Raw genomic sequence first — 25,797 nt, forward strand, 5'->3', positions numbered from 1 at the left:
GAATCCACTTTCTTTTCTTTTCTTTTTTTTTTTTGGGGGGGGGGGGGTCTGGTCGTGGGCCTGAACTCTGGGCCTGGGCGCTGTCCCTCAGCTCTTCAGCTCAAGGCTAGCACTCTACCACTTGAGCCACAACGCCACTTCCGGCATTTTTTCTTTTTGCTTATGTGGTGCTGGGGAATCGAACCCAGGGCCTCAGGCATGCAAGGCAAGCACTCTACCACTGAGCCACCTTCCCAGCCCCCGAATCCACTTTCTAAGGAGCCCTCCTCCCTAACCTGGCTCCTCTCGGCTCTGTACCCAGGCTATTTGTACTCTTCTAGGCCAAGCAGGAGGCTTGTGCTGCCTATCAGCCTGTTTTATCTAGCATTGCCTTCCTGAACCTCTGTGTCCACACTTCTGCCCTCATTGCATTACTACAACAACTTTCCATAAAACGTCAACCAGCACCCCTGGGTCCAATCCAAAGGCGTCCCTTGGGGGACGGCAGTAAGGACCCATCCAAATAGTTTTAGCGGTCCTTAGATAGTGCCTGTCTGTGGACTTCTCATCTGCTATCTGCTATAAGGAGTGTGGTGGGGGAATGCCTGGTTCCGGGCTTCTCTACGCCCTATAGGGAAGAACTCAAAGATAGAACGCCAGAGCTGGGGATCTGGGGCAACTTCCTCATCGCTGTGCCCCTCCATCCCCATACCTGTGTCCCAGGGACAGTAACTGTGCCACCCCTCAGGGTCATCAAGCAGATGAAATGAGTTAATTTGAGGTGCAGGGCTTGGCGAAGCGAGCGGCACACAGAAACGCACCAGGCAGTGTTTGCGCGTAGAATTATGGAGCTCATCCTTTTGTGCAGTGAGTTGTTTATTTGCCACTATTTTTTCTTTTTAATGAATTCTATTCCATTAGACTTCCCTGGCGTTCAAACGTCCACCCAATGCGATTATAAGCTGGGGCCAGGAGGGGAGAGATTGTTGAGGATTTCAAACGTCTTCAAAGCCTCATTTGTGTCATCTGTAAGATGAGAAGAGTAATATCCAGGTCTTTGGGTTAAAGAAGTTAACGCATGAAGTACTTAGAATAATGCTGGGCATAGCATGAATTCCTTCGAGATGTCTGTAGTAGGGATAGTTGTCCAGCTCCCTCTTGGCTGTCCTCCTGGTACTCGGGTTAAGCCACCCAGAGACAGGCCTTACGGACTGCTGTGTTGATAGAGCATCCTCCCATAGAGAAGGTCTGCACAAGCTCGTTGCCATCCACCGCAACTGAGCCCATGGCTACCCGTCTTTCTCTCCGAGTTTGAGTCCAGGCATCTGTTTCAGAGGCCGTGGCTTCAGTCTCTTAACTTCTGGGTTTGGTGTGGGAATTGAAGCCTGCAGCTACTTTAGAACTGGCTGTTGCCTCTCTCTGGGACAGCCTTGTCTCCTGGAGGCTGGTGCTCCACAATGATCTTCCTGCACCCCCTTGTCCCATCCCAGAAGAGAGAACCTCCAAACTTAGTGGCCATTCTTCTCCTTTCTTTCTTCTTGTAAGGCACATGGTGTCTGGAGTTTGTGGTGTTTTCAAATTATGTGTGTGTGTGTGTTTGTGTGTGTGTGTGTGCACACTCACACACGCGTGTGTGTGATCAAACGACAACCCGCATCATGGAGCTTTAAAAAAAGGCAGGCAAAAGATAGAGATTAGGGACATTTGCATCGAAGACATGAATGCATCTGGGCAATGACCTTCAGTGCACCAAGGCAAAGGGAGATACACCAGAGAAAGGCATAATTAACATAATTGACTCAAAGTCATCCATGCCAGAATGCTAGCAGGGACGGATTCTTCCTACCTTCAGAAAGAAGGATGAGCTCATCTCACAGACTGGAACTTTCTGCAATGACCACAGCATTCTATTTCTGTCCTGGGGGAGGGGACAGTCGCTATGCCAGAGGTGGCTTCTTAGCACATGGAATGTGGCAAGGGTCATATTTCTAATGTGACCAACTTTAACTCACTGAAATTTCAACAGCCACATGTGATTAATAGTCTCCTATTGGACAGTGAAGTCATAAACCTTCATGGAAATAATAATATAAAATGCCACATATATCTTTAGTAAGAGATCTTAAAAATTATCAACCAGAACGTGCATCCCCTTGGTACCACTGAGTGGCAAATGAGCGAGAGTGGTTGTAATTACCAGTAGGTAGTGGCGGCTTGTGTACATCTTTGCAGTGTCTATACTGGGGGCCAAGGTGACCTTGGGAAATTGAGGAGGGGAACGGCGCCCTCAACCAGATGTGAACTCAAAGTCCTTCGGCAGCACCTCCTCTTCTGTGACTTTGTTCACTCCATCCCTTTCTTATAGCAGCTTTTTGAGAACTACATCATCCCAATAATTTCAGCCTTTCCAATTCATCCTGGAAACCATCGCTGAATCTTCATTCCCGCTTCATCGTGTTCTCTCTGGCTTTCCGATCCAGTTACAGTTGGAACCGATACGCCACAGTTGGTTAGCAAGTGCTTCTCTCATTATTTTGTAAGTTTTAGCTTGCTCTCAAAAACTAAATCACAGAGCTGGGGTGTGGCTCAAGTGGTAGGGTGCCTATGTGGGGCTTGAACCTAGCCCCTCCCCCAAGGACTGCAAAAACAAAGCTAAACCATAAACTCAAGGGCAGGAAACATGTCTATGCCTTCTACAGACTTGGAATTTGAACATAGTATTAGCACACAGTAGGTTCTCTGCCACATTGTAGGTGTTTCACCACAGAGTAGGTGCTCCACAGAGTTATAGCTGACAGAGACAGGTGTTATTTTGTCCCTTTCCCCGCTCTGAACTGTGTGTGTGCACTCCACCTTTCCCTCGGGTTAATGCACAGCTGCACGCTTGTATCTGGATGCAATCCTGAGGCCATGATACCCCTGCTCTGCTTGGCGTATTAAATTTACAGTAAAGTCAAAGACAGATGGCAAAAAGGAAACCTTAATAGTCCCTGATATTATTAAATCTTCTTGTTGGAGGGCTCTAAGAGCTTCAGAATATTTTCCTTGAGTCCTCCTGGATTACCTGTTCCATCAATGGAGTTATAGACCTGGTCGGAGAAGCAGTTCTGTGCAATCATTTACTGGAGGGGAAATCGTTACAATCCTCCTTCAGAGGCTCCCAAGTAATAAGCTTGCTATCCTCTCCTCGTGCCAGGAGAGCTGCGTGGGTTTGATGAATAGCCCCATTTGGCCCAACTGCAGCTCTAAACAGATGTCTGTAAATACCACAGGAAAGGGCCCTCAGAAAGTGCTTGTGGATGCTTATGTTGGCAAACAAGCAGTAACTGGCTGTCTCCCTTCCAAAGAAGATCCACCTGACGAAGGAATCATTACTCCTCTGTTTTGCCGGGGACTGCGTTAACTAGCTTGGCTTCTTGAAACTCATCTCAGTAGCTCCTCGGCTAGTGGACTGGGCTTGTCCACCCATGAGACATCGTGTTTACTGCCACTGCTGGTAGTAGGCCGGTGCTATGGCCTCTAGTGAGCAGAGGTCAAAGATGGTACAAGCTCTCCCACAATGCACCTCACTCCCAGCCAATAATTATCCAGACCAAAGCTGGGTGCCCATGGCTCACACCTGTACTCCTAGCTACTCAAGAGGCTGAGATCTAAGGATCACAGTCTGAAGCCAGTCTGGGCATTTGGAAGTCCATGAGACTTACCACCGATTAACCATCAAAAGCTGGAAGTGGAGACATGGCTTAAGGGGTAGAGCACCAGCCAGGAGCAAAAAAGCTCAAGAGAGTACAGTGCAGCACTGTGTGGAGATGGAGGGAAGCCTGTGGACTGGAGACCAGGTCCCAGAATCCTGTGCCTCAGGACAGTAAAAGCTTGCTTGCTGCTGCGGCATGCTGCCTGGCTCCTCTTGCTCAGTACCCTTGGTCAACTGAGTCTGTGGCCAGCCCTGAGCAGTGAGGGTGAGTCCTCTGCTGCCTTCTTCACACCGACGTGGAGAGCAGAGCTGCCCACCGGGAAATTCCCATCTGCACTGCTGTTCCCGTTCCTTAGCTGGCTGAGGTCTCTTAAATGCCAGGCTCCACAAGCAGCCAGGACCCGGCCTAGCCCCGCCTCTTTCCTGGTCGATAATGCCCTTGGAGCCATGACCTTGGCCTTTCAGAAGCCTCTGGAGGTAGTTGGAGAACACCCCAAAGTCACTCAGATGGCTCTATTTCCCTCCCTTTGCCTCTTGAGAGTCTTCCTGCCTGAAATGCCCCGACTTCCGCTTTTCTGGCTCCTGCCTATCCCCGCTCAAAGGACCTTACTCCAAAAAGGCTTCCTCTTCCTCTTTCTTCTTCTCTGTTTCAGTGGTAATAGGGCCTCGGTGCTGGCCAGTCAGGTGCTTTACCACTTGAACCATGCCCATAGCCCTTTGTGCTTTTGCTACTTGTCAGGTGGGGGTCCTGTGTTTGGCCCGGAGTCAGCCTCAGTTATCATCCTCCTAGCTATACCGTCCGCGTAGCTGGGATTACAGGCATGTATCACCATAGCCAGCTGGTTCTTCAAGATTAAGATCTTGTTGACTTTTTGCCAGGGCTAGCCTTGAGCTGTGATTCTACTCTCTCTACATCCCAAGCAGCTGCGACTACAGGTGTGAGCCACACACTCAGCCACGCCTTCCTTCTTTAGAGTCACTCCAGCAGGTATTCTCAAGGAGCATTCTCTGCCCCAGAGCAGAAAAAAGTGGTCCGTGGTGAAGGAAAAGTAATCTATTTTTTTAAGCATATAAAATACAGATACACATACAGAATGTAAGCACACACACACATACGGTAGATTCAAATTTCAGTCCTCACTTAAACGCTACTAGATTTGTTGGGGTGCCTCAGGACATGGCATTTGAGCATAAGTTCCTTCTCTTCCTCACAAATGAGTTAATCTTAAGAGATGATTCCCAGCTTCCTCTCCCCATTGGCCAATGAGAACTCCATATAGCCCAACTCCACCCCATTCTAGCCTACTGAGATGCCACTATGAATAACATATGGATGTCTGGCTCATTAAATTAAAAAGACTTTCATCTTGGCAATTACAGCGGAAAGCATATATTATTGCCTAATTTAATTGAACAAGAAATAGAATCACAGAAAAAAAGAAATAGAATCATAGGGAGCACTGTCAATAGGGAAAAAAAAGGACTGGCAGGAAACAAGGAGAAATGTTAACTACATTAGCTTTCTCTGGGACGTGGTCATGCGTTTATTTCCCCTTAAGTTCTTCATTAGTTTAGGAATTTCCTGTAATGAGCATGTATTTATTTTCTATTTTATTCGTTTTGGAGTTGGTACTAGGCTTCAAACTCAGAGCCTTGTTCTATTGGCTTTTCTTTTTTAAGCTCACCACTGGCACTCTATCTAACCTGAGCCACACCCTAAGTCTGACATTTTGCTGGTTAGTTGGAGATAAGAGTCTTATACATTTGTCTGCTTGGGCTAACTTTGAACCATGATCCTCAGATCTCACTCTCCTGTCCAGCTAGGACTACAGGTGTGAGCCACTGGTGCCCGGCTGAACATACATTTATTTATTAGTTATTTATTTCTGCTGGTCCTGGGGCTTGAACTCAGGATCTGGGCTCTATCCCTAAGCTTTTGTGCTCAAGGCTAGCACTCTACCACTTGAGCCACAACTTCACTTCTGGCTTTTTTAATGATTAGTTGGAAAGAGTCTTCCTGTCCTGGCTTTGGAATCCTCAGATCTCAGCCTCCTTGAGTATGAACCACCAATGCTGGCTGTATATATTTATTTTATCACAATCTGCGTGTGTGTGTCTTTTTTTTCTTTTAATGCTGAAATATTAGACAGACATAGAGAGGTACACTTTGAGCCCACAAATCCAGGGCTGACTGTATTTGATTATGAAAAACAGAAGACTTCTATGGGGGTATTTATATTTAGGTAAAAAGACGTTTGGGGGTATTCAGAGAAGCCATTCAGTTTGGGCCAGCTGAGTCCATCAGGCATACAGCAAAAGCTCCCTCTGGAAGCACACCCTAGTCTGTCTCACAGAAGCTAGTATTCGCTGCAGTTTTTAAAGATACTTGTGATGCCCTGAAGTCCAGAAAACACATGTGCCAAAAAGACCTCACCCATGAAGAGGCAAAAACACATCCCATGTGTTGAAATATTGAAAGTATTTCCTGGGAACTTCCTGACCTAGGAAGACTTCTTAGTGAGATGTCTGTCCCTCAGAGCTCCAGATGCATCCTCCATCCAGGCTGACAAGAGGCCATCCCAGGCTCCGCCCTCCCTTTGTCCACAGAGTTTTCTCAACCCTGCCCCCAATCCCACGTCCCAAACAACTCATGATTTAGCACCTTTAAAGGTGATTCTGGGGTTCTCAGTTTTCTCCCAATCCTAGGACTTCTGGCAGATCCATGAACAGAGACTTAATCCAACACCAGGCCCAACACTTCAGCAAGAATTACCATGCTCAACAAGATGGTGGACAGCACCTGCCAAGGGCTCAGCATGCACATCATGTCCACCTCTCAGCTCTCGTCCACCCTGACATCCTCAGTCTCTCATAGGCCCCTGAGGTGACCACAGGCATTATGCGTGTACAGGGCTCATAGCACCAACACTGTGGCAATGTACATGGTTTGAGAATAGCCCTGAACTCCATGAAGATGATTGCTCCATCCACAGCTCCACAGAGTCTGAGGCGACGATTTTTAGGACACTCATTGCAAACCCACAAGCCAAGAGAAAAACCATTTGGTAAAGCTCGCACGTGACTCCCCGGATGGGAGAGAGGAGGTATTTGCAGAGGGACAGCCTCGCTCTTACCTCCTCCAGGGCCCATAAGGAGTCCATCATGGGCTTGATCTTCTTCTGGTTGTAGAGTCCCAGGAGTTTGTCCACCACTCCTCGAATGAGGCCGGCTCGGCCCTGTTTGAAGAGCAGGTTTAAAAGGGAGAAGCCCGCGATGACTTTATTCTCTTCATACAGCTTAATGGGGTTCACCTTCTCCACCTGCCACCACTGGAAGAGAGAGTTGCCTCATTACAAAGACTCCGCCCAGGGCAAAGACAGGGGTGGTGGCAGCTAGGTTGGATCAGCTCTACAGAAGCCAACTATTTGTTCTCCAGCATCTAATCACAAAGCACAGGGAGGAATGAGTAAGGAAGTGATTTGCACTAAATCCGCAGCTCCTCAGTGAATGTTTGTAGAATTCCTATTACCATCGCTGTTCAGCTATAGCTGAGAGAATTCTAGAGCCAGGAGCCGGTGGCTCATGCTTGTAAAAGCCTAGCCACTCAGGAAGCTAAGATCGGAGGGTTGACGTTCAAAGCCAGCCTAGGAGGAAAAGTCCATCCGACTTTTATTGTCAATAAACCCAGCAAAAAGTGGAGGTGTGGCTCAAGTGGTAGAGTGTCAGCCTTGAGTGAAAAAACTCAGGGACAGTACCTAGGCACTGACACAAGTGTACACAAGCACATGTATGCACACACACACACACAGAAGCTATCGTGCTGAAAGGCACTTAATGATACAATGAGTGAGTTAACGTATGTAAGGTGCACATGGTGTCTGATGAGTACTGGGCACGCTATAAACACTTGTATTATCTTAATTTGGAAGGAACGCATGTGACTTCGTGCCTAAGTGCTCTAATTTGGGGTGCGACTGCTCTGTGGGTATTAGCTTCACCTGAGCCCATCATCACTGTGATGGGCTGATATGTCTGATAATGAAATGCCAGCTCGGTGACAGTTCTAAGATGGAGGATAATTTAAGACAGCTGAGTGAGAAATCTCTCTCTGGTTCCAAACACGCCTTTGTCAAATGGACATAAAAGTCTTGTTCTTCTGGAACTTTTCACAACAAAGTCATCACTCCTCTTCTCTGCCTTCTCTTCTGATTCACTTGTAGCCAATTAAGGAGTGATCTCTGAGCTGGAATGACCTCCAGCGACAAGGTGTAATGGTACCCTTGCTTGAGCCGAAGCATCTGTCTCCACACCCTGGCTATCCTTTATAAATACCTTCACAGAGCCCCGGCCCACTGCCACGATTTCGTGAGCATGGCATGTTGAGATGGTGCGTGAAGGGAAAACCCCCTTACAGCCGTCTGTCATTGGGAACCAGCATGGCTCCCCGCAGCTGCCTGTCAGCATCGCATGCCACTGCAGCCCCGTCACCCACATGGCTGAGCGGCAGGGGGCCTGTCTCCAGCCCAGGCTGCCGACAGCGGCCTGCAAGAGGTTCCACTCTTGCTCTTGCACAGCCTGTCAGCCCAATGACCCTTCCATCAGGTTTCCAGGCCCACATAAAAATTCCAGAGTCGGGACTGGGGGTTGACGATTCCGGCAGTGAGTGTTGTCACTTAGAAGGAGCCTAGGAAAACCCCACAGAACCACCCATGGTTCTGTGAGAATGGCCAGCTCTCCCTGCCTGCCCTATGCAAAAAGCTTCCACCCATCCTGCTATTTTTACCATCCTTTTTCTATCCTTGACTGAGATTCGATGTAATATGGGTTTCTAACGTTGGGGTTCTCTCCCTCATTAGACTATTAGAGCTACAAGGGCTCCAAATGGACCCGCTACAGTCGCCATGATACCATGATGCAAGGCACAGAGCCACACATAGTAGGTGCTCATAGAGGGTCTGTATGATAAACACTGATGGAGTGACAGGTCTATCAACATAGCATGGGCTGCACAGGAGACTAAAGAAGCAGCATCTCCTGTGTGGAAGGTGGGGGGCAGAGACAGAGGAGAGCCCAAGCAAGTTTTTTTTGGGGGGGCCCGGTCATGGGGCTTGAACTCTGGGCCTGGGCGCTGTCTCACAGCTCTTTACTTCAAGGTTAGTGCTCTACCACCTGGGCCACAGTGTCACTTCCAGCTTTTTTTTTCCTGCTTATGTGGTGCTGAGGAATCGAACCCAGGGCCTCATGCATGCAAGGCAAGAGCTCTACCACTGAGCCACCTTCCAGCCCCCCAAGCGAGTTTAATTCTAGCATGGATAGCTCTAGATGGGAAGCTGTGTACATGCATAGTGGGAGGAATGCCCAGAGGTAAGTCTTCTCAATGGCAGGCAAAGTAATCGCATACCCAGTTTGTTAAAGCTGAGGGATCTCCACCTCTATTTCTAACTCATAAGGATGGGGACACAGAGAAATCTCAGGTGCCTTCAGAGATCTGGCTAGAAAATAGCCAAAGGGAAAGGCTGGCCACTTTTTGGAGCAAATGCATTGATGCTAATTCTGTGTGTGTGTGTGTGTGTGTGTGTGTGTGTGTGTGTGTGTGTGTGTGTGTGTATTTGTGCCAACACTAGTGTGGGAACTCAGGGCCTAAGTGCTGTCCCTTAGCTTGTTTTGCTTAAGGATGATACTCTACCACATGAAACACAGCTCTACTTCCAGCTTTTTGGTGTTTATTTGGAGATAAGAGTCTCATGGACTTTCCTGCCTGGCCTGGCTTTGAACCAGGATCCCCAGATCTCAGCTTTCTGAGTGGCCAGAATTACAGGCATGAGATACCGGCACCCAGCTGATGCTAACTCATTTTTTGACTGTTGAGAGAAATGGCTACATGCAAACAAGGCCTGCTGAAATAACGATACACGTTTTTCTTTTTTCATCTTCCTGGACAGCCCCACATCTGTGCTTCTTTTAGGCAGCAATATCCAAATGCTGTTCCTGCCATGCACATGGAACTGGGCAGGGATGCAGGCTTGTACTGACAATGGATGATGCAAATGACAGACAACTGACCCATCTTTAGATGGAACTGACAACGTGCAGATCCCATGGTACTTACTGATTTTGCAAAGCTGAAGAAACTCTTGGTCTCTCCAGTTACCATGTTGGATGAGCCTGCCAAGGAAAGATTCCCAGATCAAGCAATTGCTAATGAAAACTCAGTATCTTCTCATTATCCTCAGTATCTTCTCATTATCACGCATGGGATGATGACAGTTGTTTGGTGCAGAATTGGTAGAAGCTTAAAAACAAGTTTAATTCAGCCTTGGGAAAAGGAGGGACTTAGAAATAGGGGATCAGAAGTTGATTATAATGCTAAGGTATCCCTGAGCCAAAGGGGAAGTGACATTTCTCATGGTGACAGTGGGATTATTTTAGAAAACCAGGTGTGACAAAAAGTGATTTAGGTCAACATTTTAATATAATGACTATTTGCTGAAATGTCTCCTTGGGTCTGTTCTCTGTGCCTTGAGTATTGAAGTTGCACAGGAAGCTACTTTGAGGATCTGAATTTGATTGCTGAGTAAGCAAGAGTTTCATTTGTGGAAGCGGGCAGGGAAACTGAGGAGGGCAATATGGATGAACGGAAAGATGAGGCTCAGAATAAGGTAGATGAGGCAAAAAATACATTCAGAAGCCAAAGAAATGGCGTGACCACTGAGTCAGGTCCAAAGATCCTGGGCGGAAAGAAAAAGAAAAAACCACTCGAGACAAAGGGTATGAGAAACTGGGCTTCATCAGCTGGAATAAACAATATGCAGATGGAGATAGAGCTGGAGTTGGGAAAGAGTCTCTAAGATGCACAGAGAGAAAGACGCCTTTGTGAGTTTTCTATGGTAGGTGTAGGGATGAAGAAAGCTTTAGCAACACGGGGAAAAACAATGCTGATGATTCACCAGTGACTTTCTAATGACTGTCACAATTTGCCCCCGAAAGAGTCGGGAGTAAATTCTTCTCAGAGAATAGTTATTTCATGAACAACAAAAGCCACAAAAGAAAACACGTGTTTTATACGTGACTGTGTGGCCTGCGTAAGTTGTCACCAATTAGTTAATCACTGCTCTGATTTGGCAAATGGCAATCATTAGCATGCCAGCATCGGCTTCTATTCCTGAGTCACCAAGTAATCAATGCAGTTAATTAGATAATGGTGACATAAGCAAGTTGAAAGTGCACCCAAATGACGTCGTGGGGGGAAAAAATAGAAATCCCGGTAATTGGTCAGTAAGGACGAATCAATGGTCCATCCACATTTTGTTAGTCATATCCGACATCCGAACAATGTCCACTGACTTCTTAGGTTCTCTTTTCAATAATTAATGTGTCCAGTCTCCAGGAAAAGCACACAGTCAGGATAGAAACAATCAGAACACCCCCAGCAATGAAATGGTTCCCAAGTGTGGTAAGCTCAACTTTTTTTTGTTACAGTGATTTGATGATGACAAAAAAAATCCTATTTATAGCCATCAAATATGTCTTTTATAAGCTCTACAGCTAATAGCAGAAGGATTTTCTTTCTCAGTTACTCAGAGTTAAGGCTCAATTTCCATTGTGCCTGTGGGGCAGTGAGGTGCCAAGAATTTCAAATGGCAGATCACTCTGGTATCATTTCACTGTAGAATATGACTCTGGCTTATCTGTGTCTTTTCTGACATTGTGCAGGCTGATATGCAAATGAGCTGCCTGCCTAGGATGGTGGACAAGGAAGAGAAGAGGAAAAGAAAGGTTTCCAGTCTTGGTTTAGCTTGGAAAATTACTCCTACTTGTTTTCATAAATCTTTTGCACACTCAAGCGAATAGAAGCATGTGAGACAGACAGGTGAGCAGAGACAGGAATAGACATGTATGCAGAAATAGAAATAGACTGCTAATCCAGGGCTCACCTCTTCCTTGGGATATTCAGGAGTAGATGAGAGAAAAAGGGGTGGGTGGTGTCTGTTTTCTGCAACTTCACCAACTCTTGTATCCCATTCACTGGCCCCCATCTAGTGGCTTCCTTCAAAGCCATTAGTATTTTCCACCTTCCGGAGGTCAAGTCCCTTAAAGGTTCTACTCATTCTCATTGACCACACTGGTGTGGCCCTGCCTTCACCCAAACACAGACTGAAATTATCAATCTCCAGTCCTACACCCCCAATGTATCCACACCATTTCTGGTTTTGGAGCCAAGTGCCCCCTGTGACTCACCCTGCCCCTCTATGCACACTCACCATATAAAATGTAGGTCCCCAGGGGTTTCAGAAGACTGAGACCCTTGCCAGTGTTGTCCCCACACAGGCAGTCCAACACAACATCCACGCCCTCAGCAGAGATCCTGAATGGAGGGAAGAAAAGCAAAATGCTGTCGGATGTCAGAAACCAAGGAGTACAGCCCTTTCCTTCCCTGTGTCCCATCACTTGACTTCCAGAATAGGAATGGCAGAGCTCCTGGAGAGGCCTTGGAGGGAGGTTTATCTCCAAAGTCCAGCTACACACACCCCTTGCCTTGCCTTACTATGTGGGTCCATCCCGAGAGGCCTGTGGCAAACGGAAAAGAGTTCGCAGACCCCACCTCAACGCAGGTCAGCAGCACGGTGCACTGCAGCCATTAGCTCCTGATTTCTTAAGTGGAAAGTTGTGATTGGCCGAGGCTGCACAGCATCATGGGAGAAAAATCACACTGTATATCACTAGACCACCGGATGGGATCGGGGTGAGAGACCCAAGTTCAAAAAATAGAAGCACAGTTTCCACTGAGTGCCTACTACTCCCAGGCCAACGTAAAGTCAAAATATCCTCCTGAGCCAGGAACTGGTTATATAAGGATGTCACAAGGCCGGGGACAGCCAAGCCTTTGTCTGACAGCAAGTACTGAGGAGGAGCGTGGGGAGAATGAACTCAGGCATTGAACTCAGAGGGCCTGAGTTTCTATCTCTCTGCCTCACTCTACTTCTCTGAGCTCTAACTCCTTCCTTGTCAAAGTGGTTCCTTGGTTTGTGGTAAGAATGAAATGAGGCAACAAAAAAAACATTGGTCCCAGGCTTGGCACAGCAATCATTCAGCACATTAGTTAACAGCTAAAGGCAGAGCTAAGAGATGGTTCAGGCTCTGTCCAAAGTGCTGAAAATGACTCATCGGTGGTGAAGGAGACGAGAACTCAGCATTTCCTGCTCTTTACTGGCTGCTAGCCCAGTGGGGCAGGCCCCGAGAGATCTAACTTTCAGACTTCTCTTTGTACAGCCTCTTGGGACAAACTAAAACTGAATGTTACGGTGAAGGAGTAAAGAGAGAAGTACTTCCTTCAGTGATGGAAGAGTGTCATAGAGAGAATCCACTTTTGTACTCCACTGGAGAGACCGAACAATCATCGTCCTATTCATTTATCTACCCATTGATGGTCTCCCTCAATCCACTTGACAGACATTTGCTGCTTCTAGACGATATCGTAGAGGGACTAAAGAATGGGAGGCTTGGGAGATGGGAAGGAAGGAACTCAGCCCATGGAGATTCCCTGTTAAACAGGCTGGCCCTGTTGTGCTCAGACAGGAGTAGCATTTCCCAGTTCTGTCCGTGTGTGTGAGATAATCTTGTCTTAGCAAAAACCTTCATTTTTCTAGCCTCATCTTTACCCCAGTGAAATTCAGGCACCACAGTGTATATCAAGATCTGGGAGCAAGATCCCATCTCAAAACTGAGCAGTAAAGAACATGGCTAGATGGCGGTGGTAGAGCAGCAGGCTAACAAGTACAAAGCCCTGAGTTTACACCTCAATAGCACCCAGTTCCAGTCCATCAGCCACTACACCCATGGTGAAAAAGCCTGAGAATCACCAGCCGAGCCAGCTGACCGAGTAGAGGTATCGGCTACCCTCCTGGCTCACTCACCTCCCATATCTAGGAGTGTCTGACAATGACGTCAATGCAGAACATAGAGAGGGTGAGGCCCAAGCATCGTGGTTTGGATGTCTGCTTTCCTTGCTGCCACGAATCTCCGCTGATTTAGAAAGCAAACATGGATAGCCCCAGCTCTGGGCATAATTCAGCAGTGAGATATTTTGGAATTCCTGACCCAAGATCTTTGTGTGGCTTCTTCCTTTGTGCCCAGCTACTTCTGGCCGCTGTGGGATAAATCTTACCCTTGCTTCCCACCTGAACAGATCAAGGAAGAATGTGCTAGAGTAGAGATCCCCCAACAGTCCGTACTGAGAGACCTTTTCCACCTTGCCAGGAAGTGAATTCCTCTTAGTAAAGTCCACTTAGACCCTTCGCTCCCCTTGCTCCTTCTGAGTGTCCCTTTTTTACCTAAGGATTTGCCTGTCTCCTATATCTGCTCATCTCTGGCACATAGTAGGATTCTCATGACAATGACACACAGTAGGCTTCTTACTGAATGCTTACTACTGATGGCTTCCGTGGGTACTCAGCCACATCACTCCAGAAAATCTTTTCTAGATCTCTGTCTCACTAGTGTCTCTAGGTGACTTGAGTCTCATTCATTTCCCCTGGTAGTTTAGTAAGCACCCACTATCTTCTAGGCACTCGGGGTACAGAAGAGAAGGAGGTAGAGATGGTGTCTGGTTTTTGGAGCTCACACCCTCAGCCTCACCTTTGACCTAAGTCTGAGATTTGGGCATTTGAGTGAGTGGAATCCTCCCACAAAGAGCAGGGTGTTTCCCTGCAGGGGCTTGGTGGTAACCAGCCTGGCTCTGTCTAGTCTGTTTCTCCATCTTTTAGAACTGGTACACCATGGGCAAGTGCTTCTTGTGCCCCAGATCCATGCCCCATCTCCCCCCTTTCCTTGCTCTATTGCTGTGTTTATGGCATGTAAAGGACATCATCATCACTTCCGACGCCCCACCGCTGATCCACCGCCTGATCCCAGTATGAAGAAGTCTTGCTTGCAGTGTCATGGGTCACTGTGTCTCATGCTCTTTCAAACTCCCAGTGGCTTGGCCTTTTTTTCCCCTGATTTGCTGGTTCCCCTGACTGAGGTGTTCCTCTCCCCCTCAACCTGCACACTGTGGTTAGATCTATCTTGTTTTGTCATAGACTCTTCTTTCTCTCTGCTTCAGATCGGCATTGCTGACTCCATTACTGACATCATCCAATTTGAACTCCAGGTCGGGACTTCGAGGAGCCTTGTCAGGGGCTCTGTTTCTAGCTAAACGCATCTGGTCCAGCGTAATTGGACAGATTGGTGGGGTCCAGGGATATCTATCGACACAGGCACAGGAGATGTCATGAGCAGCTCAGGGTCAGAGCAGCTCTGCCAGTTCCAGGATTGGGACATACCAGGCTGCAGTGTGCACTGTCAGGTCTTGGGGGTTGGGTGGGCGCTACTTCATAAACAAATGAGTGAGGACTAACACTGCTGCTAAGCTTTCTACAACTCATAGAATGGACTCTAGAAGGCCTGATATATACCAGCCCTCTCCTTATCAGGACACCCTCAGGACCAGGCTACACCTTGGCTCCCTTCTCTGAAAGGACAATGTCTTCTTTGTAAAATGAAGACAGGACCAGTGACTCAGGCCTGCAATCCTAACCTCCTCATCTCAGGAAGCTGAGATCTTAGAACCGTGGTTCAAAGCCAACCCAAGCAGGAAAGCCCATAAATTTTTTTTTAAATCTCCAATTAACCAGCAAAAAGCCACAAGCAGAGGTGTGGTTCAAGCGCTAGCGCGCTAGTCTTGAATAGAAAAGTTAAGGGACAGTATCCAGACCCTGAGTTCAAGCCCCAATATTTGTAAGGCCCAAATTGGGCTCCCCTGTATCATCTGGGCTTCTGTTTGATGTTGCTTGCCTGGAACCCCAGGTGCCCAGTACCCCCCTCTTGAGGGTGAACCCCACTATCTTGCTCATTGAGCTGTCTCTACAACTTTGGATTTCCGAACATAGGTATCTGTGTTTCAGGCTCATTGATGTGTCTGTGTGGTAAATAAAGAAATATCAATGATACTTGAATAAATGAATGAATGAATGACCAAGATCTCACATCATGCTGTGCACCACTTACCACCAGCTGAAATTTCAGATACATGCTTTGCAAACACAGCTGTAGATGCAATAAACTACACAAATGTTAAGTGTGCAATCCAGTGAGTTGTGACATTGGTTTGCCCCTGTGAAAACATCACCATCATCCAGGTATGGGAGGTATCCTTGCAGCTCAGTAAGTAACCAAAATAGGGATTGGCAGGGAATTCATAAACTCATCTCGGTGGTACAACTGGGTTCTAAGTCTCAGTTTCAGCCTCTGTGAAATGAGGATTTTTTTTCTTTTCACTCAGAACTGTGAGTTGCACATATCATAGTCTCAGCAAGTTTTTGACAAAGAAGGAGGAGGCCAACATCTTACCTGCCTTGCCAATCTCAGCTCCCCTTGCTGAGACACTTTGCCCAGCAGTAACACCTTCCTTATCTCTCTAGTGCCCCCTAGGGGTTTGTTTGCTGTGACCTTCTCTCTGATCTCTTACTTCTCAAGTCCTATTTGTAGTCAGGTGTGCAGGACTTGATGTTGCTAACTCTCTTGTTACCGCATTATCTGTTTTCTCTCAAAGAGATGGACAGTGTCTAGATGTAAAGGTTAAGTCTGCATTGTTGTAAATATTATTTCTCTGTTCCTCTTATGATGTATGGCTCCAGGCCAAGCGTGCATTCAAAAGATGATTAAGGATCAATTGGTTTATAAGAGAGTTTTCATCTCAGTAAGGTTTATTTCATTATCTTCTTGTTTGCTGTACGTGGAGCTATGTCTGTAATCCAAAGGCAAACAGAAATTGCTCTGCATAACATGCTGATTGCATGTTAGCACGTGGATATTTTGCTTTGGCTTTATGTCCGTATGCACTGAGAATTTGCACAAAGCCGTCATTGCAATGGGATGGAAACTGGCATTCTGCCTGTATCCCCCTTACTATGATAAATTCTTTTAAAAGAAATTTCCACACTGTCTTTCTAATGGTCATTTTTAGGGGCTGCATAATACTTTAGCATGTGGGGGCAGCGTGTTCGATCACAGTTTCTTCTGTCGGTGATGGCTGCTGGCTGCTGGAACTTCCACTTAGGGGCCAGGCTGCAATTTACTGTCGACATCCACTGAGCACTGATGACACAGAAATATGACACAGACACAGAGCTTGGCTCTGCGACAGACAGGTTGGTACCTGCAGCTTTAAGCTTAAATCTGGGCTGTTTCCTAAGGGGAGGATTCTTGGGTAGACGCTAAAATCATGCTCACAGCATCCTGGTCATTTGTAGTCGAATCCTAGCCTCTCTACTGAAAACCTCAAGGAGCCATGGGAAGTCACATTTGAGGGAAGGTACCAGGAGAGGTGGGTTCAGATGTTGCTGCTGTCTGCTTTCCAGACAGCGGTAATCCAGGAGTGAGCAAGCAGGCCAAGGCTGGCCAGGGGCTGAGGGGAAAAGGAAGTGGAGGAGGCAGGAGGAAGACATCATTTTTACAGAAGAGCAGCCATCTCCTGATATCCTGACCCTCTTCCTCACATCTTCCTGCCTCCAGCTTGCCTGACCTCCTTTCAGAGTGCTGAATTGGCCCCCAGAGCCTTGGCACATGCCATTTCCTTAGTCCAAAGTACTCTTTGCATTGGGTAAACACACCCTTCAACATTAGGCTCAAAGCATCATATGGTTGGTGAGAGCATGCCTTTCTCTACCAGAGCACACATCAAAAGAGCCAATCAATTCATGCTCTGCACTATGTGGTTTTTTTTTAAATTGTAAGCTCCATGCACAGGAGCTGGAGTGAAGACCGTTCCTAGAGCACCCTGCTTCTAGCTCTGTTCTTCCTGTGGTAACCATAGCCTGTGCCTCACTCTTCAGAAGAGTACTCTGTGTAGAGTAAGCATGTGAGCATCTAAGTCAGAATGCCTGGTTCACACCTAGGCTCCTCCATGTGCTATCTGCACACAGCAAGATGAAGCTGTCCCCAAGACTGCTTCCAGTAAGGTGGCCAAGGGCCTGAGCACAAGCAATCACATTTGAGCACGATGTGTGTGTATTCATTCTGGGACTAACACATAAAATCCTTCCATTCCTGAACTTCCAGCCAACCACAAGCAAAAGACCCTAAGACCCTAGACAAGAGCGGAACCGGAATTCATCAAGAGCTTGGTGGGTCCCTGAATTTCCTTACAGAAGATTATCCAACTTGAGCTGTTTACAAGTGGATGGGAAAGAAAGGTCTAGAGGTTAAGACTAGCAATAGCTAACAAAACTTCCACATATTCACTCTGTAAGTTACTTAATTACTTAATTGCTTGGTTCTGTGGGGATGACAACAGATGTTTATCATTATTACTACTGTTAGCCTTGATTTATTTATTTATTCATTCATTCATTTTTATTTGCTGGTCCTGGGGCTTCACCTCAGGGAGCTATCCCTGAGCTTTTGGGCTCAAGGCTGGCACTCTAGTACTTGAGCCACAGCTCCACTTCTGGCTGTTTTGTGGTTCCTGGGAGATAAAGAGTCTCACAGACTTTCAAACCCAGCTGGCTTCAAAACACAGATCCTCAGATCTCAGCCTCCTGAGTAGCTAGGATGACAGGCGTGAGCCAATGGCACGCTGGCTGTTAGCCATCTTTTAAACACATGCTATGATTGGTTGAGAGAAGAGACAGGGTCGGCCTGGTGCTGACCGGAATGAACGCCTTACTTTTTCACTTCTTGTACGTAGTCTGCATTCCTGTCAAACAGGTGAGTCACGGAGTCTTTGATTGCTTCGTGCTTGAAAGTAGAAGCGGTCCCAAAGACAGTCACATTGGGGACAGTGGAGCACAGCTGAGCCACAGCTTGACCCTGCAGATGACATGAACAGGTGAGTCACACCCAAGAGCCAGTAAGTTAAATGAGGTGTCAGCTGACCCAAGTCAATGGTCTGAGACAGAATGCACATTTCACAGACCCTCAATAAATCTTCATTATCTCACGCACTACCAGTCCTGTCGGAGGTAGGATGCGCTTTCAGCTCTAGCACTATGAACATGTGTCAGGTTGGGTCAATCTTGGTGGTGTATCGATTGTGCATTACAGAATGCTCAGCACTCTTCCCAGCTTCTGCTACACACCAACTGCAGCTTCATTTTTCTGACTGTAACAGCCAAAAATGTGTACACACGTTGCAGCATCGCAACGAAACCTGTCTTGGGTAAAAGCCACTGGTGCCGAGAAAACTCACCAGAAATCAAACAACCTCAGCAAGAGACTGAACTATTTTTACATGTGCCCTCCTGGGACTTGGACTCAGGGCCTTGCACTTGCTAAGCAATGTTCCACCACTTGAGCCACACCCTCAGCCCTTCTGTTTTCATTTTTTTGAGATAGGATCTTCCTGAATTTGCCCAGGCTGGCCTTGAACTGTTAATCCTCCTGCCTCAGCCTCCCAAGTTAGCTGGGATTACTGATGTATACCACCAGGCCCTGTCTCAGAAAATAGCTTGGTATTAAGACCAAAGAAGAAGGTAACAAATAAAGGTTATCAAGCCCACACCCCCCCATGGGCAACTGGAGCTTACTTCTTCTGAGGACTTCCATGAGAAGGTGCAGCTACACCTCAGGGTTATTCCAACCAAGAGATGACAAAGCTTCAGTATTTATCCAACTATCCCCACCCTGGGGTTGGTGAAGGGCTACAGTAACCCTTGCACACATCTGGCTTATTCCACTAGGCCTAGGATGTTCTGTGGCAGAACCTCACAGCAAGCAGCCTTCAGCATACCCAGCAGCCCTCTGTATAAGTCAAGGACCGGGTACAAAAATGTGATACTCAACAGGGACTTGATAAATCTTCATTATCTTTCCCCTTAGGAGCTTATTATCTCTGGGGCTGAATGAAGGTGCTCTGGCATATAAAGAAAAGATCAATAAGAGGTCTTAAATATGAAATGGTCTAGGGGGAAATTATAAGTGCCGTTTTCTGTGCCCTCTTCCAATATGGTGGAAATTCAGGATACTGGATGCAATACTGCGGCCACATGTGTTCTTAAATCTTCCAGTAAAAACCACGTTGTTTTTAATGAAGATGCATTCCAAAACCACCATCTCTTTCCGGCATTTCATTTGGGGAAATTATCCTACCAAAGCCATCTGCCATGTGCATTTCTGCCTCTCCTCTTATTTTCATGTCTTCAATATGGTGGATAATTCCGGTTGGCAGGTCAATTTATGGAAATGTTATCTTATGATGGATTGCAATTAGAGGCAACCTGGAGGGACTCACAGGATGTCACAGGTGGAAGACTGTCCTGTGCATCTCCCTATTGTTTTATAGATGACAGAGAGGACACCCAGAAAAGGCAAGAAGCCCGCCCGCAGGTTTTCAAAGGAGAACTCTGATTTGAGCCAGTGCCATTTTCTATTATTTTGTGCTGCCAACTTACTTGGACATTTCAGCTAAGTAGACTTTCATGTCTTAAATAGACATGTCACTGGCACAGTCCCTTGGGGGCCAACACATAGATGTGAAACTAAGACCGGACAGGCGATGGGTCTCTGTGCTAAGAATAGTTTTGATATTTGCTTAAGTTTTCTATCCCAGACTTTGTAGAACAAAGAGGAGTCTATCCTTCTTAGTGAGTGTAAATCCCAGTAACTGATGTAGTAAATCCTTAAAACTCATTGGCCTTACATACATTAATGAATGCCAGCTGCATAATTGCAGGGCTTGAGCTAACTTTGTTAGTACTGGGGCAGGAAATTAGAAATTAGTTCTAATATCCTGCGGTCTCCTTTCTGTTGTCTGTCCTCAGGCAAACAGGACAATTCTTCATTCTCCTCTATAAGTCTATCTAAGTCTATAAGATGTGCTATAAGATGACAATGTTGGAGGCGACTGCTATGCCCTTATTACTACTTCCCATGTCTTCACACATGGCTGCCATTTTGGCATGTAACTCTACCTGGCTGTCCCCAAAACAATACAGAAACTCAACAGATCCAAAACAAGGTTCACAATCATCTCCAAATGAGCTGTTCTCTGAATGCATTTGCTAGAGTGCCACAGCTAGGTTGCTTTAACATAGAAACCTCTTCTCCCATGTGGGAACTCTAAGACCAAACTAAGGTATAGGCAGGGTTAGTTTGTTCTACAGGGAGAGAGGGAAAAACCTGTCCAGGGCCTCTTTCCTTGGTTTGGAGGTATCTACCTTTCTCCTTTCATCTCTTCTCTATAACAGTTCCTTGTCCAAATTTTGTGCTCTTATGAGGATACCAGTGCTTTTGGTTTAGGGTTCATTTCTGTGTGACACACTTCACTAATGTCTTTCCATTCCATCCATGTCGCTGCTGATAGTAGAATTTCATTCTTTTTTTTTTTCTTCCTGGCCAGCCCTGGGGCTTGAACTCTGGGCCTGTACACTGTCCCTGAGCTTCTTTGGATCAATGCTAGGGTTCTACCAACTGAGTCACAGCACCACTTCTGGCTGAGCAGTTTATTACAGACTTTCCTGCCCAGGCTAGCTTCAAACTTCAATCCTTAGATCTCAGCTTCCTGTGCAGCTAGGATTATAAGCATGAGCCATCAGTGCTCAGTTATATCGTTCTTTTTATGGCTGGATATTTTTCTGCTTATGTGGTGCTGAGGAATCGAACCCAGGGCCTCATGCATGCAAGGCAAGCACTCTACCACTGAGCCACCTTCCCAGCCTATTTTTCCATTTTGTATATGTAACACTTTTTAAAATCGATTCATCCATTGATAGGCATCTAGGTTGAGTCTACAGTTCAGACACTGTGAATACCATCCTGATGGAGGACAGATGGGACTTCCATATATTGATTTCAATCCTTTTAATGGAGCTGCTGGATCATATGGCAATTCTATGTCTAGTTTTTGTGCCTTTTTTTTTGAGAAGCTGCTCTACTATTTTCATAAGTGCTATACTAATTTACATTCCCATCAACAGTATAAGAGAACTTCCCTTGCTCCACTGAAGCATAGATTTCATTAGCAAATGCCACCTCTCACAGAGGCGGAACTTGACCATTTCCATTTTAAGGAGGGAAATACTCACGGGAAAGAGGGAGAGAGGGAGGGAGAGGGAGAGAGAGAGGGTTGCTAACATACAGTCATGTGCCACTTAATGGTAGGGGCACGTTCTGAGAAGCGCTTCGTTTGGTGACTTCATCACTGTGTAGCATTATTGTGTGCACCTGCAAACCTGGGCGCAGAGACTAATCACCTGATTCAGCCTATCACGAGATTGAAAGGCCACTCCCTGGGTACCACAGCATACTGTTTTACAGTAGGGTTTATTCCCATGGATAACACAGTCACTTATCCTGTTCTGTACTTTTCTATGGCTCACAAAGTTGGTTTATACAGGACTCACCACAGAAATATAAGCAATGGGTGATGATACCATGATGTTTCAACGGTTACAATGCCATTAGGTGGTTCAGATTTGTTTTTGGCTCTGTTATGTATCTCATGAAGCCAACGTATGTGCCTGTTGTTAACTGAAATAAGCAAATGTGCCTCTAAATTATTTCATATAGCATATGCTATATTTCTCATATGGCATATAAGTATCACATAAATATATATGTAGAGCATGTATTATATGATCGCATAAAACCAGAATCACATATAATTTGTGTATGTTGGTATCATGTGCACATACAATTAGTATTTATTATATATAAATTATAAATTAATAATATAATTATAAATGTGGTATATAATATATAATTATCATAAATCATTTTAGTTATAATTTATATTGTTACATATTACACAGTAATATGGCATTATGACTACTTATTATACTATGTAATTATTAATATACTAATATATAATTACCAGCTAATTATATATTCAATTAATATATGGCATGTAGTATTTAATTAATAATAGACAATTAGGACTATAGTGATGATATAACTCATGCCACGGAAGCACTGCTTGGGAAACACAAACTCAGAATACATCTATCTGCAGCCTTCCAGTACAGGCAGTAGGAGCCCTCAGTGAGTTTTCTTAATAGTAAATAATGCTCGGTATTTAAAGAGCTTTCCTTGCAGTTATAGAAAATCTGTACCCTTTCCCCCACTTCCAGCTGTTTACTCTCATTTCTCCTTCTTGCCTAGTAAATACCATACACTCGATAACTACTTGGGGAAGATGGAATGAATGTTCAGTAAAAAGTATTTCGCAATGAACCTGCAGACCCAGGACATGAAATGAACAAGGCCATCCCTTTGCCCCAAGGTTGCAGCACAGGGGGAGAGAGATGTGCTGGTTTTCATTGCCTTCCCTTCCCTCGTGAGTGAGCTTCCGCACGAAGGCCCCATTCTCTTCTCAATGGCTGAGAGTACACTGGAAAAGGAGCTGTGCGTCTTTCATCCCACGATGAGTAAGGCCCAATGCTAAATGGCACCACAAGTCCTCAACACACCTTTTCAGTCATATTTTAGCTGCCCATATATACCCATTTATAATGGGGATGGTGAAAACAAAAAAGGGCTTTTAAAAGCCAGTGTCCCTGACTCTAAAGTCACACTCAGATCGTCCTCCTATCTGTCCCTATGAGCACTCAGGCTGTTGAGCTGGGAACCAGCATGGTAAGGAAATGCAGGTGTCCCCAGACTTGGTGTGAAAGGCTTCATGATAATATCTTTGGAGAGATTTACAGCCACATTTCTATCAGCCCGATCTATGTTCTGGGGCTTGGAGAACCAGACCAGAGACCTCAGGAAACCTGGGGAAAGTTGTTACAGCTACTCTGGGTCCTTATATAACTCTTAATGACAGACAAGCAGTTTCAAGTAAGATCTACTTACAGAAGAGCCAAGCATGGTAGACAAATGGTTAGAGGTACAGCTGCATTCCTATGAAGGCTCACACACTGCCTGGCCCACATGAAGTACTGAATACTGGCAGGCTTTAGCTATAACCATTTGGGAACTGGGATCGAGCCCAGCAGAAATTCTCATCACCCACTAAATGGGAATTTAAGACAGCACACTGAGATTCAGCATTTGGTATCGGGGGTTCAACTAAACAAGAGGCTGCTCATGCACCACTCAAAGAGACTCACTCTACAATGTTGATTTCTCATCTCATGGGAGAAGTGGAGCTTTGGCCCCACAGAAAAAGACCCAGAGTTCTTCCGAAGCTCCTCTCTGCCTCTCTTGATAGTACCTTGGTCTGTGCTGCCACCATGGCCACCAAATCTTTCCCCTGTCTTTTCTCCTGGCTGATTCCTGAGCATCCTCTGACTCTCAGTCTCCTTCTGCCGCCCCTCCATCATCATGTGGCTATGGCTGTGTTTCTGAGCATGCATCTTAATGGAGGCAACAGATACTAATAAAATAAATGTCCTATTGAAAGTACAATGGCATACCTAAGCCATGGAGACAAGAGCCCCAATTTCAACCACTGATAAGACCCATGGGTGCACTAGGAATCTGCGCATCTGCGGCACACCAAAGGCATGCATTAAGGTAGCAGGAAATGAGGTAGAAACAGAAAGGACTCTCCTGGGGCCAAGTTACTGGGGCTCAAATAGGCCTTGTGATTGAGGCAGGCTCTCTAAGACAACAAGAGTTGGCTCAGTATCCAAAGTTTGGTTTTTTTTTTTTCTTTTTAAAGGATAGTTCTACTGCAGACGTGCCCATTTCTATACACTTGAAAGAATTCTGTTTATCTTATCCAAACACTTGTTTCCACAGCTCATGGAAACCACAGACCACTAGCATGGTCAAAGGACGGCAATCCATCAGCAGGCGGAGCTGGAGAATGCACCAGAAGAATTCATGGAGGAAATAATGAGGGATTTTTTTTTTCTCCAAAAATTAAAAAAAAAAAAGATTTTTAGTTGTGTTTCTCTCCATCTTTATCAATGCACTAAAGCACTCCCAGCCACACAAGACAATGGCACGCGATCGTAAAATCTAATCATTGGACTATTTGCACCAGCCGTTTGCTTTGTTTATGACAATACCACCTCCCACACTGGGATTCTGACACAGGGTCAGAATCTTTTTCTTTTTTCAGATGAATGCTATCGTTTGCCTGGCTCAACCATGCAGTTGACTTAGTGGCTGTAAAAACAGGAAATTTCAAATCGCCACGGTGCAAGCTGATTCCTGTAACCTACCATCTCAGGCAGCAAGGAATGTTCTATTTTTCCTGTCTTGTTTGTCACTGGAAAGCTAGTGACCTACACCTGCACTCATTCTAACTTGGCGGAGGGGGGAGGCGGTCAAGGTAGAAGGGTGAGAAACAGGCATTTTTCAAGTGTTTAAGATATAAATCTGGACAACTTTTTCCTTTATGCCAGGAATGAATCTTGAACTCAGGGCCCTACACTCTCAAGGCTGTCCTTCTACCTTTAGCAACACCTCCATCCACTTCTGGCATTTTTAATGGCTAACTGAAGATAAGAGCCTCTCAGGGACTTTTCTGCCTCAGCTGGTGTTGAAACTGGGATCTTCAGATCTCAGCCTTCCAGAGTAGCTAGGGTTATAAGCATGAGCCACTAGCACCTATGTTTTTGGTTTTTTAATCCAAACAAGCAGTAGATACATTCAGAAGATATGGTAGATAGGGTCTTCTTTGTTTTCCTCTCTTTCTCTTTTATTCACATGGGCCAGAGCATCAATGCTTATGCACTGTGTCCAGATCAGCCTTGTCTTTATGGAACAATGGGTTGAAATGCAGGTTCTCGGGCAGCTTCAAGGTAGAGGCCCTGACATCGGGGTTGAACCAACTTCCTAGGGGATGCAGATGCAGCTCAGGATGAGACCGGCCGGTGAGAACCAGCCTCACCCTGTGGCAATTAGAAGAGAGCTCCCACAGTGCTCACCCACAATCTGCGATGAGTGTGTGCTTTATTTCAAGCCGGAGCAGGGCATGGTGATTAGCACCCACTTTCTAAGTCCCCTGGGAAGAGGGGCTCTAGACGTACAGTGAAGGCAGAGACCCGATGGCATCACCGAAGCCTCCTGCTCTGACTTGCTCTTTGATGGCCCAGTAACCCTCTCCTTCCTCCGTGTCTCACTGAGGTTGATGTCACAGCACGTGGGTTTGGTGTGTGGGATCCTGTCAATCACAGCATGACTAACATGGATTTCTG

General features: G+C 46.1%; 1 protein-coding gene across 1 annotated transcript in view; it reads right to left on the reverse strand.

Moving 5' to 3' along the window:
• Positions 1 to 25,797, reverse strand: part of Vat1l (vesicle amine transport 1 like) — a 93,356-nt gene that overhangs the window by 30,808 nt on the left and 36,751 nt on the right. The window contains exons 4-7 of the mRNA XM_042700880.1: positions 18,378 to 18,520; positions 11,935 to 12,038; positions 9,783 to 9,838; positions 6,808 to 7,002 (exon numbers count right to left, since the gene is read on the reverse strand). Coding sequence (XP_042556814.1) covers positions 6,808 to 7,002; positions 9,783 to 9,838; positions 11,935 to 12,038; positions 18,378 to 18,520 — 498 coding nt within the window. The remainder of the gene's footprint in view (positions 1 to 6,807; positions 7,003 to 9,782; positions 9,839 to 11,934; positions 12,039 to 18,377; positions 18,521 to 25,797) is intronic.

Source organism: Dipodomys spectabilis, unplaced genomic scaffold (genome assembly GCF_019054845.1).
Source record: "Dipodomys spectabilis isolate Male_0828 unplaced genomic scaffold, ASM1905484v1 ptg000273l, whole genome shotgun sequence".
NCBI classification, from domain to species: Eukaryota; Metazoa; Chordata; class Mammalia; order Rodentia; family Heteromyidae; genus Dipodomys; species Dipodomys spectabilis.